This window comes from Cicer arietinum, chromosome 2, assembly GCF_000331145.2.
Source record: "Cicer arietinum cultivar CDC Frontier isolate Library 1 chromosome 2, Cicar.CDCFrontier_v2.0, whole genome shotgun sequence".
NCBI classification, from domain to species: Eukaryota; Viridiplantae; Streptophyta; class Magnoliopsida; order Fabales; family Fabaceae; genus Cicer; species Cicer arietinum.
The window spans coordinates 49377724-49396483 of NC_021161.2; the positions used below are offsets into that span (position 1 = coordinate 49377724).

The following is an 18760-nucleotide window of genomic DNA, read 5'->3' on the forward strand; positions in this document are numbered from 1 at the left end:
ACTTCGAGTCAAGAAATAGATAAATAGACACATCCCATTGCACTGATCGAAGGTTGAAGATCGACAAGTTTTTAAAGTCAAGCATTATATTCTTCTTATGGCTAGATCCAATCTCCGGGTCTTTGTGGATAAGAAAAAATAATATGTTATTCCTTTCGAGAAATAAGGATTAAGAATATCCCATTGATTGCAAATTTCTCCAAACCCCAGGAAAGTATGAAATGAAAAAGCCTTGAATGGTATGATCCATTTGTCACCCAATGATGAAAGGGTTGATATCGTAGTTCTTGGTATGTGAAGATTCATTGTTTGATGCTCTGTTTTTCTTTTTCCATTGAGGTTGAACCCAAACTTGTGCTCGAGAGACAATTGTCCATCTACTGATCAAGGATGTTTGAATTCTTGAGAAGATAAGAGTCGTGATGGTCCTCCTCAGACCGCCTGGATCCCACAAGTGAATAAAAGTTGGATCTCACTTGAATCGCCCCATCTATCCTCCTGAGGAGAGAATTTGGTTTCAAACTCCAGTTCAAACAGGAGAAATATGTGTCTTGGATGATCCACATCTCAGGGTCAGGCACCAATGATCACATTAAACTATCTATGTGGCTGAGAGCCCTCACAGTCCAGACACAATGACACAATTATCAGGGGTGCACTATACAACTTAGCTAATAGCCTGTTGTGTGGGTCTCCCATAGGGACCCACTATGCATAAAGCGAGAGAAATATCATCCTTCAACATGGGGAAAAAGTGCTATTATCAACTTGTTCCGACCTAAGATAATAAGATAATGAGCTTAAGCTCATTTCACTATCGATAAATGAAAAAAGATGTTCTACTTCAAGTAAAAATATTTGGGTGCAAGAGTTCCCTTCTTCCACTTTTTTCATATCCATGAAGGAATCTAGGTGAGGCCATGTCCAAATTCGATATTGTCAGCTTTAAAACCACTGCAACAATCAATGCATTTGTTGACTGACCTTTGACTTATAAGCATGATTGATTGAGACTTTGATGACATCTCTCCATTGGTTGGCATAAGAGAACTTGAAATTCTTGAACAATTAATATAAAGTAAAAAATATGCCTTATGGAATTACAAAGCTAAACAAATTGAGGTTGCTAGAATTGTCTTGGTGTACAATTGAAGAGAACTATACCATGAGTTTGAAGGAAGACATTCACAATTATATGAGATCTATGATTTTACCATTATTAAGAACTTTGAAATAATGGATTCGTATGAGAAGAATATTTGTCTAAAAATGAGAAGATAGCTTTGATAGATGGAAAAATTCAAAGGCACGAGAATAATTGAAGAAAAAAAAGGTGTGAGAGATATTTTTCAAGCTTTCAGCAAAATCATCACCATCTAAAGTTTTGTTCATATATAAAATGAAGTTGAATATTTGACATTACTAGGATCCAGCCAGGTGTGTACATGCCACTATAAACAAGCAAATAAATTATTACCTATTGATGCATTACGAGGAGAGTAGGTAAATCCGAAGTGAATATGCATAAGGTGATGTGCATATTTCCAATTCAATAGCATATAGGATCCATGATTTATCAAAGCGTTTACAAGTCCCACATCGGCTAGAATATGGAAATTAAGATTATTTATAAACCTTTGTCACGCTTTAAGTTTCGCCGAGCTGAGTTACTACAGCTTGTGACCCGAGTGGGGGCAATAGTGTGGTGGAACATGGCTTTGGTTTACCAGGTCGGTCTGTTGGCTGCAACAATCTGGCCTGCCCACTCCAAGTTGAGAGATGGGCCATGGGGTTTGGGCGGAAGGCTTGGATCTCCTGGTCACTAGAAAGGAAGGAACCGCATGAGGCTGGCTTCACAGAGCAGTGAATACCTCCTGCTCTTGACAGTGGAGGGATTACAGGCTGCTGCATTCTCGGGCCACATAGCCTGTTGAGCCTAGCCCATTGAACCATCACTTTTTTGTTCCAGCCCACATCAGATCTTAATTTGAGTATTTTAACAATGACTGGTTTTTATGGGTTGAAAATTTCTCATACATACTTGACTATTATTTTCCTGTTGTGATTTTTCAGGTTCACGGGTTTATTATTACCCTCTTTTTAGTTTAGTCATTTATAGTCTTCTTCCATGGGTTTGTTTAATTGGGGCATAAATCTATTATATCTCGTCATATTGTCGATCAAGAGGGAAATATACTAGCTACCACCACGGGCAAGGTCAATTGTTTCTAAAGCTGCTACTACTCAAGTACTTAGAATTGATCTAACCATTCAAAATTACGATCACTTTGAAAGAGCATTAATATAACGTGACAAAACTCAGATACATGATATGAAGAAAAAAAGAACATTAATTTCCAAACCACTATCAGAAATGTTGCTGCTGATTATCCAATCTTATGTCACTTAACATGTACATATTGAATTGAAAACAAGTAAGCGATCACACTTCTCTTTGGGTCATAAAAAATGGCATCCATAAGTCATAAAAGAAAATAAATATTAACCTTAATAATAGGAATAATAATAATAATAATAATGAAAGGGAAGTTTAAAATTTTCTCTTCATTAATCTATGAAGGGACACAGGAATTCAAAAGTTAACACTGATGACTCCATCAAGCTATTATAACACTTTAAATAACTCAAAATCCCAATCATGCTCCAGTTCAGTCTTTCTTGGGGTGTATGAGAATACATAAAAGACATGATACACGATCTTTTTCCTTCAAGCCTCGTAATGACAAGCACAACCCAAAACAGTAGAAATCTGTAGCAAGGAATTCACTAGCACACATGTCCACAGCCCAGCAATTGAAATTAAAACAAATGGGAGTCGGCGCCACAATTGAATATAAATATAAGTGACCTCTGCACGCCCGAGATGATATGAAAGCACACATGAAATTCACTTTCCAACTCTTCACTAGAAGCAAGACGGTAGTGCTGGTCCATGGCAAACAAAAGCCATCACAGCATAAACTATTACAAGTAGGATGACTATAAGAGCGATCCTGAAACATAAAAACGTTTTGTCAGCAGTTTAAGATCCAAAATAATTGAGCATCTCAATTAAAGTTAAAGTTCAATGAATTGTAATCTGAGACTCTATGAAGGCCACATGTAACATGTTTGTTGTTGACACTACTCGAAATTATTCTAACACTAGCAAAGACAATCACTATTAAATGAAAATTCGAAATTGCTTAATTGAACTCGTACCAGACAAACACACTTAATTTTCATTTTATTACAAATATAAAGGATATTGCACTCTCAGTGATATAGAAGTCTGCCCAGTATACAGGAATTCGTTTCATGTTATAATTTCACTTGAATTGAGAATTTAAAGCCTTGATTCTACTGATGTTTTTCCTGCAAATCTTGCTTTCAGTTTCGTGCGAAGTCTCCTACAAAGTAGAGAATTGCCTTGGATTAGCCAATTTGGAATTCTAAAGCTCCTTCTAAGGTCAAAGCTTTTGTTAGGACAACTTTACTCAATAGGATTCTTACTAAATTACTAATGCCTTGTTGCAACTTGCAAGTTACATACCCTCATGTGTAAAATGTGTAAATCTAAGTTTCAAACTATGTTGTGCACACTTGCAATTACTTCTCCATTGCCTAGCTGTGTGATGGCTTTAGAAAAAACATTTTGGTTGTTTTGGTACAATTGCTGTGTCCTAGTTCATTGGATCAATTTCTACACACTGGTTTCAGGTTTAAGTATGAAGGAAAAAAAATCTTGTAGGGGATTATTTGTTTGGAAAGAAACACCCTACATCTACACCCTTGAACTTGTTATGAGATCATAATTTTAAATGAAGTCTATAAAATCTAGGTTTTTGGGGTTTCCATGACCGCATTAAAGGCACTATTGCAGCTTCATCATTCACAGTTATCCGCAATATCAGGAATCATGGCATAAATATTAACTGTGATTATGACTGCAATTTGAAACCTTGTATGGAATATAATCATTCTATGGTTTCTCTTCTGGTCAGCACATGGTTTACTAAAGGGTGTTAGTATGAGACAGAATAACTCTCCAACATTGACTAGTTTGTGAGTGAGTACATTTACATATATAAATGACTGTTAACAGCAAAATTAGCTCTATTGGGATTATTTTTTGGCACATTGCCAACACTTGAACCTAGAAACTCTACCCCAATCCCCACATAACCCACCACCTAAGCTTAAGCTGGAGATAGTTTAATCAGAATTTCTGATTGAATATTCAGAATCATCTGAAAGTCTATCAAATCATCGTATCTCTTAATCTCGATGGTTCAAAGGAAAGTAGCATACATTCATACATGAAAATTGAAAAATGAAAACCCTATTGATCATTCCGAGCATGATAATTAAAACAAATGAAGAAAAGGTTTCGCCAACAGGTTCACTCAATTCAAGAGACAACAGTTCTGTCTTTATAAGTTCAGCTTATAAGCGAATGCTAATTCTAAAAAGGAACGATCTACAAGCAAAAATGTTAGCATAGAACGTACATGAGCTTGACATTTTTCCACCAGACAGTGCTTCTAAAACGACGAGCTTGCTTCCTGAAGCGAATTGTGTTTCCTTGCATATTAGCAGCTTTATCCACCAGCAATTCCAATCTATCACCTCTATCCAAAACCTTGTCAATATTTTCTATCATGACATTTCGTACCTATCAACAAAAAAGAGAAACATGAGCAAAACCAACCCACGAGCACATTCCTGTGTTTGATAAACGTGATTCTGATTGAACTAGGGGCCTATCTAAATTGCTTATGTGAGGTTATCTACTAACATAAACACTTGTAAGACTTTGAATGAGTATATAGAAACAACTTATGACATGCTCATAACTCTCCACGACAGTTCTTACGAAAATAGCTTATAGCTTATCTTATTTTCATAACAAAATAACATACAAATGAATACTTATATTATAAGCACTTAATTAAACGGTTTATCCAAATAGAGCCTTAGTGCATCTCTGGATTGACAATGAGATTGACAGAATGACAATGATTTTGACAAAAAGCTACAATTTATAGTTTCTAATAAAATCATGGTCTCATCGTGATTTCGCCAAACACGGTATCAATCCAAACATGCACTACTAATTTTATAAACTAGATCTGATCAAAATTGAGTTCCAAGTGACGTGTTGTTCCAACTTATCAGCGTGTAAATTCAATTAATCACTTGTAATTCAACCTATAAGATTCAAAATCAATTTCAATTTATATAGTCAATCGAAACACACACAAACAAGAATCGATAAAGATGAAGCAGCGTACTCATACATACCTGAGACATTTCACCTTTGAGACGATTAATCCTATCAGCGTTAGGATCATTAGAATAGTACTCCATTTGCTGACTCAAAACCCTTGAAAACTCGTCGTTCATTCCATAAGCCTGAGCAGAAAGAACAGCGCGTCCATAAGTCCTAACAAACCTCTGATGGATTTCCTCCAGAAACGCAAACGGAATTCTCCTGCCGGCGGTGTCATCCGCCATACAAAGAACGGTGAGTCCATCGGTGCGTTTGACGTGGAAGATGTAACGATCTTGAGAGTAAGAAACGTGAGTGTCGTTGTTACCGGGAATCTTCTCGAGAATTTGTTTGGCGATTGTGCTGGCGTTTGTGGTGGTTCCGGTGAACTCCGCTAGCACCACCGTGCCTCGTGCCACCAGCGCGTAGAGTACACCCATTCTTCTAATTTGAACCGTTGATGATCAAAATGAACGGTGGATGATGTTGTGTTTGTAAATGTTTGAATAAACTCAACTACTCTCTCTTCGTTTATTCATTCATGATTCATCACACGTCGCTTTCTAAATGCTTTTCTCTTTTTAATTTTTTGATTCATGATTGTGTCATCTCTATCTTGAGCTCTTTATTTTTGTTGACCCAAAAAAAGAAGAGCTGTTAATTTTTATTTCTTAATATTAATAAATTGCTTTCACATTCATATATTTTATTTTCTACTTTTTTAATTCTAAAGTCAAATCCAATCCAATTACTTGGGATGGTAAAACAATGAAATTATTACTTCCTTGTAATAAAAAATTGATGTTACTTCAGGTAGTTGATTTTTTGAATATTTTAAAATTGAATGAATGTACTATGTATATATTTTAAATTTCTTATTTTCATGACATTTTCATCCAATGAGATGAGATTGGTCAGAAATGTTGTAGGCAAATGGTTATCATTTTTTCTCTCTCATCGATTCTAAACACACACCTATTTTACTTGTATTTTATATAGTGTCATTTACATTGTCTATAAATCTGATGCTGAAATAATATTGCTAATAAATTATAGTTTATTAGCTTGTCTAGTTCAATTTTTATTTTATTGTAGTATATTATATACTTCTGTATTCTTAGAAAATTATTTGAATTTTTTATATCTATTAATTAAGTATATGAAAAGTAAACACGACAGAGAGAACAATTTAATTTAATAAAAAGATAAATGTCTAATGAACTTTTAAAAAATATTGTTTAATATTAATAAATTTAAAATAATACAATTATATTAAAAATTGTGTAAATTGATACATTTTTTCAATATATTTGTTTTATTTAACATTTTCAAATGATATTCTGGAGACATAGATAGCATGACTCTAATAAATAAAAAATAGGATTATAAGGTTGTTAAGTGTATGTTTTGGTAACGTGGTCAGCTGAGGTAAGCCCAAAGATAGTCTAAGTCTCGACATATTGAAGTACTAAACTTCATTTATATATTTTTTTTGTCTTAATAAATCTTGTACGCACATATCATTCATTTATAATTTTTTGATGTTAATATCAAACAATCACATAATTTTTCAAACTCAATATCTAAATATTTTTCAAACAATCACATAGTTTATTTATTTTAATACAATTTATTTAATGGATATGCAAAAAATGAAGAGATTAATTCTTCTAAGACACTCAAATGAAATATTTGTTTGTGTAATTTAATGTTATATAGGTGAAACGCTTGCAATTGTGAATGCACTAAGTAGAGGCAACTAATGAATACAACTAAGTTCCATATTAATTAAGTAGAGGCAATTCTATAAATGTCAAGAGAAAATATTAATAAAATAAGGAATCCAACTAATGAATACATGTTTTCTTTCTAAAAAGAGAGAATGTTTACATCGACATCCATCATAATCAGCTCATTAATTACCTTCTAAGTAGAATAGAACTTTAGTTAATTGTCCTATCAGTATTACAAGAGCCTTGAAAAGTACTCTTACAAATTTGTTGCAAACTAGCAACTATGTTAGTAAACATGGCCCATGAAAAGGGAAATAAATAAATCTAAAATTGTATTATATTGATGAATGTGAAAATGATACAAATGAGAAAAAGTAACTAAGAGAAACAGCTACTTACTAAATGCTTCCTAATTATCAGCTACTAATATCTCTAATAATCTTTACATATAGTAATATGCCTAACAAATTTTTGAAGACTAACTAACTCAAGTAAATAGAACAATTACATTTGAAAAAAAGAACGCACTTATAAATAATTATAGGTATAATTGAAAAATATATAATTAATTGAAAGTGTAAAATATTTTGGAACTATTCTTTTTTACAGATATGAAAATGCATGATTATGTCTTAAATATATTCTATGAAGTAGAAATTCTTTGAATCTTTCCAAGTTTCAAACAACAAAATGGGTTTTCAATCAGTAGAGTTCATGCATTATTCCACCAAACACAAGTGAAGAAATCAATTTGAAATTGAAATCCTTTTCTTTTTGTATAATTCTTTTGAGCACCATCAAATCGTGAGTATTATAATTGCCATGTGCCAACATAAAAAACGACTCATTGACAAAATAACAAACACAACACATTTAATTTCAATATAAAATTTAGATGTATCTCCTATAATAATTATTTCAATTGAGATTGATATTATTAAATTAAATATTATATTTTGAATTTATTTAAAATATTGTAATTGTGTACGATTTTTTAATTATTTTATTTTTAAAAAGTTAAATATTTTACTTATAAAAAAACTATTTTACTCTAAAAAAAAGTTATATTTTTTTAAAATAAAAAGAAAAGTTATCTTTCCATCGATTATATTACAAAATAAATTTAATTTTCATTATAAAAAATTTATACTGTTGACACATTATAATTATTTATAGATATAACTTTAAGAATAATTAGAGATAAAATGAAATATTGCTAAAATTATAACTTTTGTGATTTATGGATAATATAAGCATATGAATTACATAAAGTATAGGCATCTAGTGAATTGTATTTGTGGTTGATATTCTAAATATGATCAGAAGTATCATTGTGATGTGATGTGATGTATCAAATAATCATAGTGAAAGTGGGATCCGTTGGGTGGCAGAGTCACGTTGACGCATACACACTTCTATTTCTTTTAACAATTATTAATTAATAAATAATTCAATTTCTTGATTTTCATTTCGCTGATCATCATTCACAATTCGCATCAGAATCATCTTTACAATCTTGTAGACTTTACTGTTTAAATTTCCAATTATGAAATCATTCTGCTGGCGGTTGCCCGACGCCGCCGCTCTTTCATTAACCGCTGATGTTCAGTTACGGCGGCCGGAGGTGGCCGCCGGAATTTGCGGGATCAGATATGGTTATTCTCCTCGGCGGATGAGGCTGTTGAGAATGCGGTTGACGGTGGTTGGGATCGCCGGCGACGGCAACGTACGGCGGAGCAAGAAGAAGGTGGGACCATGCTATTACGCGGTGGAGGATGGGAGTGTCAGGAATGATGATGTGGCAGAAAGAAGTGGGAATAAAGCGGCGGAGGTGGCGGTGGCAGCCGCAGCTACGGTGGTGATGGGTGTCGGAAACAGAGTTCTTTATAAGTTGGCTTTGGTTCCTTTGAAACATTATCCTTTCTTTCTTGCACAGCTTTCCACTTTCGGGTACATAACTCACATTTATTTCTTTTCTCAATCTTAGTTTTTTCATTTATTTATTTATTTACACTATGAAATAATTTCCCTATGTTTGTTTGCAACTTATTTGTTTAGATTAGAGACCGATCATCTAGAATGAAATATAAGAAAAAAAAAAAAAGTATTTGAAAAATTGATATATTCGATTTTAAATTTAGTTAAAATATATTTTTTTTTTGTATTTCATTTTGGATAATGTATACACACTATTATTTAATGGAATTTTGTTGCATGTGATCAAAGTTTTAAATAACTGTTACAAATTATGCTCAAATGTGGGTGATATAGACTCAAACAGAGTTGTGATGATATAAAAAACTATGATGTCGTGGTTTAGATTGTGATCGCAGACCTTTATTTTAAACCCTGAGGGACTGATGTGTTTATTTATGACTTCAGATATGTGATTGTGTACTTTGGCATTATGTATATCCGGCACCATGCTGGCATTGTTACTGATGAGATGTTAAGTGTTCCAAAGACTCCATTTGTTGTTATTGGTCTTTTGGAGGCTCTTGCTGCTGCCACTGGAATGGCTGCAGGAGGTAACTTTCCATCCTTTTTTCTTGATTTATGTTATATAACAAGTTGATAAAATTTAATTAGATTTATGCGTAAAACTTGTTTAAGACTAGAGTGTATGGTTATTGAACTTTGAAATATATATTCAAATCAAATTACATTTCATGTTGGGTTATATACTTTTTGCATGCTTCATGACTCAAACTTATGATCTCTTCAGATGACATCAACTCTTAGACATGTAAGAATATCTTACTTAAGTTAATTACTATTGGCATGAATTAAATATATTTTCACATCCCTCTTTAGGTTCAACACTAACTTGTGATTCATCTTTGTTTGTTATCATTAGATGCTAACAATATATTATGTTTAAGTTGCACAATTTATCTCTTCATGCATATGGTCATAGTTTAATTTGATTATTTTCTGTGCTCTTACTTGTATCAGCAATTCTCTCTGGAGCTTCCATTCCAATTTTGTCTCAGGTAAATGAATCATCAATTATGTGCTTACCAGCATTTATCCTTAGTTGCTGTCATCTGCTTGATTTATCTAGCAGATGACAATCTTTATTTTAAATCTTCTAAAACTAATGTTTTTTTTAATTGAATTGCACTATTTAGTTAATGATATTTGTATCCAAATGAATATATGCATTTCAGAATTATCTACAAACTTTTGATAAAATTTTAAACCAATTTGGCCTATGTGTAGGTTTCTTGCAAAAAGTAAACTAAAGATGGATAGTTAATTCAACAACTTATTATGTTGCAGACTTTTCTAGTGTGGCAAATTCTCCTGTCAATTATTTTTCTTGGGAGAAGATATAAACTCAACCAATTACTTGGATGCTTTCTTGTCACTATGGGTGTAGTTGTTACTGTAACAAGGTCAGTGGAACATGTTATTTTTTTTAAGGATGTGATGGTGGTGGCTCAGTTTCTGAGTGGCACTAAGGGCAATGCATTCTTAACAATCTTGAGGCTGTAGTTAAAAACATAGTAAAAAAAAATTAAAAGATTATGATTTCATATGTTAAATCTTATGAGTCACTGCATATATCATATTGCTTCTATTATATTCGTATACAATTTTTAAAAATCAAGGTCTAAAGGATTTCCCGTTAAGATGTGTTATAAAACTTTGGAAACATTATTCTATACAACATTGGAAATATATGTTGCTATTTGGTAGAAGCTATGTGAAATTTGTTTTTACTGTCTAAGGCCTTTTGATTTATACTACTTTTCCCTATTGTAGTGGAGCTGATGCTGGAAATTTATTGAAGGATGGTGGTTTATTTTGGAGTCTTTTGATGATAGTTTCATTTTTACTCCAAGCAGCTGGTACCGTGTTGAAGGTTATTGTTTTCTAAAGTTCATTTCATTTTCCTCAACTTTCAAACTATTGTTTTTTTATGGTTACATTTTCATTTTCTTACTCTGCAGGAGGTAATCTTTTTGGATGCAACCACAAAACTGAAGGTATGTTCAGTTTCGCCTGCCGAGTTGTTTTCATTCATAAAGTTCTGCAAATTATGGCTTTAAAAAGCATGATATTGCATTGCAATCCTTGGTATTGTGGAGAGTCGCGATCAAATGCAACCTCCATTGGTTTTTCGAGACTCTAAAGCTCCCAAACCACACAAAGATTAGATGCATATTGCTAAGCTATTTAAACTTGTCCTTTTCATTTTTCCCATGCAAAGAGAATATACTAATCAGTATTATCTGAAATAGGGAGGTTCTGTTGACCTGTTTGTTGTAAACTCATATGGATCTGCATTCCAAGTAGGTATCCTTCAATCTTTCATAAAATATTCAACTTTTGGATTACATAGAAATGATTACAAATATGCTTACGAAATAATGTCTAAATGTATATGCTCAGTGTAGGCACTATTCATATGCCTTCTTCTCCCTTTCTTGTCAAAATTATGGGGTGTCCCCTTCAGTCAACTACCAAAGTACCTCAAAGATGGTGCAGCTTGCTTCCTAAATGTTGGTACACTATCAAGTGGTAAGCTGTGTTTCCTTTTCCATATTGTCATCTCTTTTATGGATCAGTTTGGTGTCCACTTAAAAATGTGGATGAAAAATAATCGGTGAATATTTCACTCACAACTCAGGCATGTACTATACTGGCTATCTCTGAAGGAATAGTCTAGTGGTTTGGTTTGGAACAACAAAGGTGTATTATTAACGAGATTCCAAGTTCTATCCTGCTACTAACATTTCCCCTTTCATATAACGAATTAAATTATTATACACTAACAATTGTCTAAACCAAAAAACAATACTATACCGACTATAAGTGTTAACCAGAAATGTCTTTAGCTTATGGTAGTTGGTGAATTATGTTAGGTCTAGCTTAGTATTAAATGCATTACTTCAGTTTGTGTTACTATTAGATCTGTTTCTTCTCTTATATTGCCTCAAGTTACAAGGCAAGATGAATTTGCGTGTAAAATTTCAATAATTGCAATTATCTCTTTGATGGGTTGGCTTAGAATCTTAATTTTGTATTCTTACTTTTGTGATTATTATGATACAAAAAAAGTAAGTTTTCTTGGTTGCAGGATGTGATGGTGCACCCATGCTTCCATTGCTGTTTATTATTGTAAACATTGGTTTCAATGTTGCATTGCTTCACCTCCTCAAGATCTCTTCAGCTGTTGTATCTTGTCTTGCTTCCACATTTTCAGGTATGCTTCTTGTTTCACTGAAGTATAGCTACACTGAAGCTGATATATTGTGTAACGACAACTATGAAATATCAAGTTATTTACTATTCTTGCAGTGTTTGCGCAAGCGCATATGTTATGGAAATGAATCTTCTTACCTCACTAATTCACATGATTTTGTTATGAGAAATTTATTTAGAAAAGCTAAAGGTTTAAATATGCATTTGGTCCTTGCAAATATGATGTTTTTGTTTTGTTTATAATTCTTGCATAAAAAATTGTTTTTCGTCCTTGCAAATATACTACATTTTCCTTTTGGTCCTTGTTGTTTTGTTTTAGTCCTTAGAAAATTTGTTTATATTGGAATTGGTTTTTGTAATATTTATTTTATTTTATTTCTTATTTAGCTCATATTTGCAGGGACTAAAATTAATTATTCTATATATTATAGGAAACAATTCCAATATAAAAAAAATATTTTTGAGATTAAAATAAAACAATAAGAACCAAAACATACGGAAAAATGATATATTTGCGAGTACGACAACATGCAAGAAAAAGTATTATAGATACCAAAAATAAATAAATAAAGTATATTTGGAGGGACCAGATGTTTAAACCAAAATTAAATTGCAATGAAATGAAATTATGAGGTATACTAAACTGATACAATTTGGCTTTGTGGCAGTCCCAATATCCGTCTATGTGTTCACACTGCCATTGCCATACCTTGGTGTTGCCTCCTCTCTTCCAACAGGGTTTGTGGCAGGGGCCATCATTCTTATTACTGGTTCACTCATTTATGGTTGGACCCCTTCAAATGGCTCCTCAAGTGCTTCCTTCTCATAGGCTTCCATAGAGAGAGGCTAAGATGAGTTGAGTTTTCATTGTAGAAGTCTCTAACATTAAGTAACAATTTCAAGCTCACTTTTCAATGATGGCTATATGAAGGAGAAAGGAAAATGTTGTTGTATATATAGTATGCTTAATCAATGAATTGCTAGTAGGAATTCTTGATGAACTTAAGCTCAAGTGATAAAGGAAGGGTAGGTAGGGATAGAAAAGTTATTCCTATCCAATTTTTGTGTAAGCTGAGAAAATAAATAAATGGAGAATAAAAAAGTCAATTTGTTGACTAAGGACTTACAGTTAATAAGTTTGTATATATTTTCGTCTTTTAATTCTATGGTTGTTACAGAAATGATCATAATAATTCAAATTTCGAGAACAATATTTCAGATTTCGGCGTAAAGACAATTTTGATGCCATCTCTTCAACTTTTAGAAGGGAATTAAAAATAAACTATTTTATGGCCTCTCCACGAATTGGAATAGGACATTGAACATTTCTTTTTTTTGTACAGGAACATTGAACTGTATTTTTGTGTTGAGTTAGATTATAATAAAGTATATATATATATATATATATATATATATATATTCATAGAATTTAATTTAATAATACATTGATATTTGAGGAAATACCAAAATCACCGTTGGAATAAAAAATTATGCCATATAAATGATTTTTATTAACTTTTATGTAAATTTACATTATTTGATATGGAATTTTAATTTAACTTTTTTTGAAGCAACTTTTATTAAAAAATCTTTAATTGTATTACGTTGTTGAATAATTATTTAGCATGTATAATCCTATTGTTGGATGAAAAAATTTATCGTTTTTTTTGTTGTCATCGAATAAGTTAATCATATAAATTATCTTTATAAAATTTTACATCTATATTTAAAATCTATAAATTTAATAAAATTATATAAAATATTAATTTTAATATATCTCATTCATTTTTAATAATACAATAGTTGTGATTGATTAGTAGCATAAAAACTTTTGAAAAATGTGTAAGTAAAAATTTTAAAAATAATATATATAAACTAAATCAACAATAAGACCAAAAATAAATAAATTTAAATCAATATCTTTTTATTTATTAAATTATATATTTTATTTCCCAAAACGGATGAAAACATTAATTTTGAGGTTGTATTAGTATATACTATTTAGTTTTCATTTCTTGTTGTCTCTTTTGTGTCCGATACATTTGAGTTTGATATTTCCAAATCAGAAGAAACAATGTTGAGAGTTTGTCATTCGCGAATTGGATTAACAATTCCAAAACCCTCTTCACTTTCCACACTTCCTTCAATCTTCTCCTTCTCTTTTCCTTCACATTCTCATTTACAACAAAATCACACGTTTTCCTCAAAAACCTTCCATTTTCATTCACCTTCTTTTCCTCTTTCACCCTTTACTTCTATCATGCCTTCTCACAAACTAACAGGTACTCGTTCTCTTCAAACCCCACTTTTTATTTTTCATTTCCAACTTTTTTTATGTAATTCAAAAATTGATAAGATTCTGTTTTTTTATGTAATGATGAGTTTCAAAAATCAATAAAAATCTGATTTTTATGTGACGAAGTGTTTTCAAAAATTGATAAAATTGTGATACTTTTTTTTTTCAGCTTTATATAGTACTGGGAGTACTGGTGTTGAAGTTGGTGAAGAAAGGGAATTATTGGTGCAGCATTTGTTGGTGAAAGAAGATGACCAGAAATTATTGTTGGATATTCAGAAGAGAATCACTTCAGGTTAAAAAAAACTTGGATTGTGCAATTCAATTAATGTAGTGTGGTTAATTGTTATTTGTTTGTATCATTGCTTGAATTGAGATGTGTTCTCCTCTCAATTTGTAGGTTAGGTTTTGAATAAACAACCATTTTGATACCTGAATATATGAGGCACAGTTATAATTTCAATATATTCAGGCACTATAGTGACAACGCCTCAAACATTTAGGGGAAAAAAACTATTTACTCGTTAGGTTTTGATTTTGGAAGATATTTATATCCACAGTTTAACTATGAGTTAGCAATCATTTTAGTCCACGAATGTGTGAAAAGCTATCACAATGTTCTATGATTGTATTAGAATTACAAAAAAATACCTAAATGCTTCTTTCGTTAGTTAATTTGCTCTTCAAATGTGTCTTTCATTAGTTGGTTTGGTCCTTAAATGTGTATTCCATTAGTTAGTTTGTTCGATAAAATTACTAAAACAAAGGACATGCTCGGGGATTTTATTATATTTTAATACATTTAGGAACTATAGTGACAATGCCTCACACATTTAGGGGCTGAAATGACTATTTAGACCCATCTAATTTTCTAAGACTTTCTTGTTGTTTGTTGTGTGTTCAGGTGAAGATTTGAGTGATCTTGCTGTGGAGTATTCAATTTGCCCATCTAAAGAAGAAGGAGGAATGCTTGGGTGGGTGAGAAAGGGACAAATGGTATGCTGTTCAGGTTTAATTTAACCAATGTTCTTAGGGTTTTTTATTTTCTTCATGATTTGCTACTTTTTGTGCTTCTGGCATAAGTGGTTACATTTGGTATGCATAACTTTCTTAATTTCTTAAAGACACATTTTAAAAAAAAAAAATTATTTTAATAAAGAGTATAATTATTGATTGGACATATCTTTGATGATGAAAATGCAACAGGTTCCCGAATTTGAGGAGGCTGCATTTGGTGCACCTTTAAACAAAATTGTAAGGTGCAAGACACAATTTGGATGGCACCTGCTGCAGGTTTTATCTGAAAGGTATTTCCTGGCATATGTTTTCTTAGTTGGATGATAAAATGTGTTTAGTTCCAATGGGAAATTTATTGAGTTTTTTGTTGTTGGTAAACCGTAATTGATTGTTTGATCCAATTAGCCAACAGCACCTTATATGATTAGGCTTGTTAGTAGTAGTTGTTTGTTTCAACAAGTGTTCTTATGCTTTGTAAATTTGTTCCTTTAATTGTTAGGGAAGAATCAGTACTTCAAGACATTCAACCTGATGCACTACATGTGAAATTTCAAGATCCCAACTTTTCGGAGGAGGCACAGTTAATTGATGTTCGAGAGCCTGATGAAGTGTATGCTCCTAATTTTCTTCATCTTTTAACTAGTGTTGGAAATCACTGAAATGCATTCTTGTATGATTTGCATTTTAGTTTAACTCTGTTAGTAAGCTGAATGAGTGGTGATAAGCTGATAAGGATATAAGCTTGGACACGAGAAGTTTATAATAAAATTGAAAGTTTTGAGAGCATTTCAATGTTAGTGCACCTTTGACATCTCATCTATGAAACACTGACATATGCACCGGACACAACATTGGCACGTTTACACCGATAATTTGACAAATGGAATAAATTGAATGTAACTACGCGTGTCAGTGCAGTGGTGGTATTTAATACCAACAATATATATCAGACATCAGATGTGCATTCAATTTGAAGTGACGGTGCTCCATAGTACTTCATAGACTTGAACAATCTACCTTTATTTGATTGTATGTATGGGATATTCATTTAGTAGCTTACACTTGTATGCATATATTTTTCTTTTGCTCAGATTTTTTTAATAGTCTTTATATTGTTTATGCTTACTTCAGTGGCTGATTTTGGTTTTCTGAATCTTTTAATGATAATCTCATTATACGCAGAACCAAAGCATCTTTGCCAGGATTTACGGTCCTTCCCCTCCGACAGTTTGGAAGCTGGGGACCTGAAATAAACTCCAAATTTAACCCTGAAAAGGATACATATGTTCTGGTATATACAACTTTTTGTTTTTGCAATACATGTCAATTTCATTAGTAGGTGTCTTTTTGTTGCAAGCATGTTCAATAACTTAACTTCTGAATGCAGTGTCATCACGGCGTGCGGTCGTTACAGGTTGCTAGATGGTTGCAGTCACAGGTAAATAATTTGTCTGATCATTTGGCCTTAAAGTGTAACTATGATCATGCGTGTTTTGTGTCATAACTTGTTGTCCACTTACTGATATTAGTGTAATTCTGAAGCCTTGCACACAATTGTTGCTTTAAGCATGTAATGTTTGCACGTTGCTTTTAAGATAGAGAATGCTGTAGAGTAGTAGATTGTAGAGAACTAGTGGAATAAAACGCTTCTCACGATAAATTTCGTGGTGATTTTTTACTATTACTTACATTTTTTCAATTGTACCATATAATTAATACTACATGCATCACTCTTAAGTCACTATCTTTCACGTTGCATATACGGTAATAGTAAATAAACAGTACTTCATAAGGTTAATTTCATAAAATTATTATTCGCACTCTTTCATTTATATTGTGTTGGTGTCAATGTTTCAGGGATTCAGGAAAGTATACAATATTTCTGGAGGAATCCATGCCTATGCAGAGCAGGTTGATCCGTCGGTTCCCACATACTGAATAACAGGATTATTATGCCACACTTTCCTCTCCTTAGATGTGAGCAATTTTCCATACTTGTACATGAGAGCAAGATTTTGAGAGGAATGCATTCATTATTGTAGCAAGTCACTCTAACTTCAAACTTTTGCTTGAGAGGCAAGGCATGCAACATATAGAATTTGAATTCTATTTAGTTAACAAATAATACCAAGGAAATAGATAATCTAGATCAATTAATGTTGGTATTAACATGTGTTTGTTTTGCTTCAAAATTAAGGTTACAATATCAGGTGCCTACAAGGTTTTATTTTCCGTCTTAATTCATTTTTCTCATATGGATTTACAAGTGAGTCCTATGGATTTTGAATTAGATTCCAAAAGATTGTCGACCATTATTAATCTACATGTCTATATTCTACTAATTTTATATTCTACTAATTTTATAACTCTCCTGTCTAAGTTTATTAGAAGACGAACAAATGAGATAGTTCATGTTCTTGCAAGAGTGATCATATATTTATCTAGTATTCGTTTATTTATTGAAATTCCAAAATGTATCAAACATATTATTACGAACAAAATGGTACGAGTCTCCTTTTATATATATAAAAAATAACCTTAATAAATAGTAATATAAGTTTTAATTGCAGTTTTGAGCTTTATTTTTATTGAATTGCATAATTGATCTTCATAATTTAAAATGCTGTCAATTTTAGTCTCCCCAAAATATTTTTTAATTAAAAAAATTATAATTTGATATATTTTAATTGTCGTAATATATAATTTTATAAAATAGAACCATCTAGATTTGTTAATTATTGATATGTTAGTAATTAAATTTCAAAAACGAATAATTTTATAGGTGTGAAACTGAAGTTTTTTAAAAAATTTATTGTAATTTCATAAGTATTAAATCCGAAAAAAATGCCAAAACTGTTGTTGAAAAATCAATTTCGGAAATGAGTAAAAAGAGAAGAATTAAAATTACAATTAAATTTAAATATAAATAAGGAAATAAAATACATATAATTATGTTTTTTTTACTATCTATATCACTGATTTAATTGTATTTTTATATTAAGAAAGAATGGTGATTTCTGTTTATACTAGATAAAATGATCTATGAAAAAAGAAAAAGAATCCGTGTTTTTATCATCCTTAATGTCTAAATTGTCTCTATATGCCAATTCTTGATTTCACTATATGCTGATTTATGCATGTGCCTATTTTCATTCAACGTGCAGCCAACTCTTGCATTTTATTATTATTATCATCAGAAATTTCATAGGGTATGCTAAACAACAATGTACA

At 31.7% G+C, this 18760-nt stretch overlaps 3 protein-coding genes across 4 annotated transcripts; 2 read left to right on the forward strand and 1 right to left on the reverse strand.

The window, feature by feature from the left end:
- Window positions 1–2512: 2512 nt before the first annotated feature.
- LOC101501023 (vesicle-associated membrane protein 711-like) lies at window positions 2513–5884 on the reverse strand. Its single transcript, XM_004491171.4, has 3 exons — window positions 5305–5884; window positions 4512–4675; window positions 2513–3014 (listed from the first exon to the last, which is right to left on the reverse strand). Exons 1-3 carry the CDS (start codon window positions 5710–5712, stop codon window positions 2927–2929), a joined length of 660 nt encoding a protein of 219 aa, XP_004491228.1. The 5' UTR covers window positions 5713–5884; the 3' UTR covers window positions 2513–2926.
- Window positions 5885–8304: 2420 nt separating this feature from the next.
- Window positions 8305–13397, forward strand: LOC101501340 (protein CLT3, chloroplastic). 2 transcript variants are annotated; one of them, XR_012162115.1, is made up of 10 exons: window positions 8305–8955; window positions 9388–9533; window positions 9961–9998; window positions 10288–10403; window positions 10774–10873; window positions 10962–10997; window positions 11253–11307; window positions 11409–11532; window positions 12092–12217; window positions 12885–12908. XR_012162115.1 is itself a non-coding variant. In XM_004491172.4 (10 exons), the coding sequence occupies exons 1-10, from the start codon at window positions 8552–8554 to the stop codon at window positions 13043–13045; spliced, it is 1302 nt and encodes a 433-aa protein (XP_004491229.1). In that variant the 5' UTR covers window positions 8311–8551; the 3' UTR covers window positions 13046–13397. The 2 variants fall into 2 exon arrangements, 1 of the variants encoding a protein (XP_004491229.1); XM_004491172.4 differs by having other exon boundaries at window positions 8311–8955; window positions 11253–11303; window positions 12885–13397.
- An 831-nt stretch (window positions 13398–14228) lies between these two features.
- LOC101501765 (rhodanese-like/PpiC domain-containing protein 12, chloroplastic) lies at window positions 14229–17871 on the forward strand. The gene is made up of 8 exons (XM_004491173.4): window positions 14229–14498; window positions 14682–14807; window positions 15417–15508; window positions 15719–15819; window positions 16029–16139; window positions 16712–16820; window positions 16917–16967; window positions 17387–17871. Exons 1-8 carry the CDS (start codon window positions 14291–14293, stop codon window positions 17465–17467), a joined length of 879 nt encoding a protein of 292 aa, XP_004491230.1. The 5' UTR covers window positions 14229–14290; the 3' UTR covers window positions 17468–17871.
- The last annotated feature ends 889 nt before the right edge of the window (window positions 17872–18760 follow it).

What these genes read in the sequence shown, in the direction of transcription:
- LOC101501023 (XM_004491171.4), bottom strand. Translation starts at nt 5,712, where the DNA reads ATGGGTGTACTCTACGCGCTGGTGGCACGAGGCACGGTGGTGCTAGCG. An exon ending in TCAAAGGTGAAATGTCTCAG is followed by an intron (nt 4,676 to 5,304) that starts GTATGTATGAGT and finishes TTTTGTTGATAG; the next exon opens with GTACGAAATGTCATGATAGA. An exon ending in TGGAAAAATGTCAAGCTCAT is followed by an intron (nt 3,015 to 4,511) that starts GTACGTTCTATG and finishes TTTATGTTTCAG; the next exon opens with GATCGCTCTTATAGTCATCC.
- LOC101501340 (XM_004491172.4), top strand. Translation starts at nt 8,552, where the DNA reads ATGAAATCATTCTGCTGGCGGTTGCCCGACGCCGCCGCTCTTTCATTA. An exon ending in GTAGTTGTTACTGTAACAAG is followed by an intron (nt 10,404 to 10,773) that starts GTCAGTGGAACA and finishes TCCCTATTGTAG; the next exon opens with TGGAGCTGATGCTGGAAATT. An exon ending in CAGCTGGTACCGTGTTGAAG is followed by an intron (nt 10,874 to 10,961) that starts GTTATTGTTTTC and finishes CTTACTCTGCAG; the next exon opens with GAGGTAATCTTTTTGGATGC.
- LOC101501765 (XM_004491173.4), top strand. Translation starts at nt 14,291, where the DNA reads ATGTTGAGAGTTTGTCATTCGCGAATTGGATTAACAATTCCAAAACCC. An exon ending in GCCTTCTCACAAACTAACAG is followed by an intron (nt 14,499 to 14,681) that starts GTACTCGTTCTC and finishes TTTTTTTTTCAG; the next exon opens with CTTTATATAGTACTGGGAGT. An exon ending in GTTCGAGAGCCTGATGAAGT is followed by an intron (nt 16,140 to 16,711) that starts GTATGCTCCTAA and finishes CATTATACGCAG; the next exon opens with AACCAAAGCATCTTTGCCAG.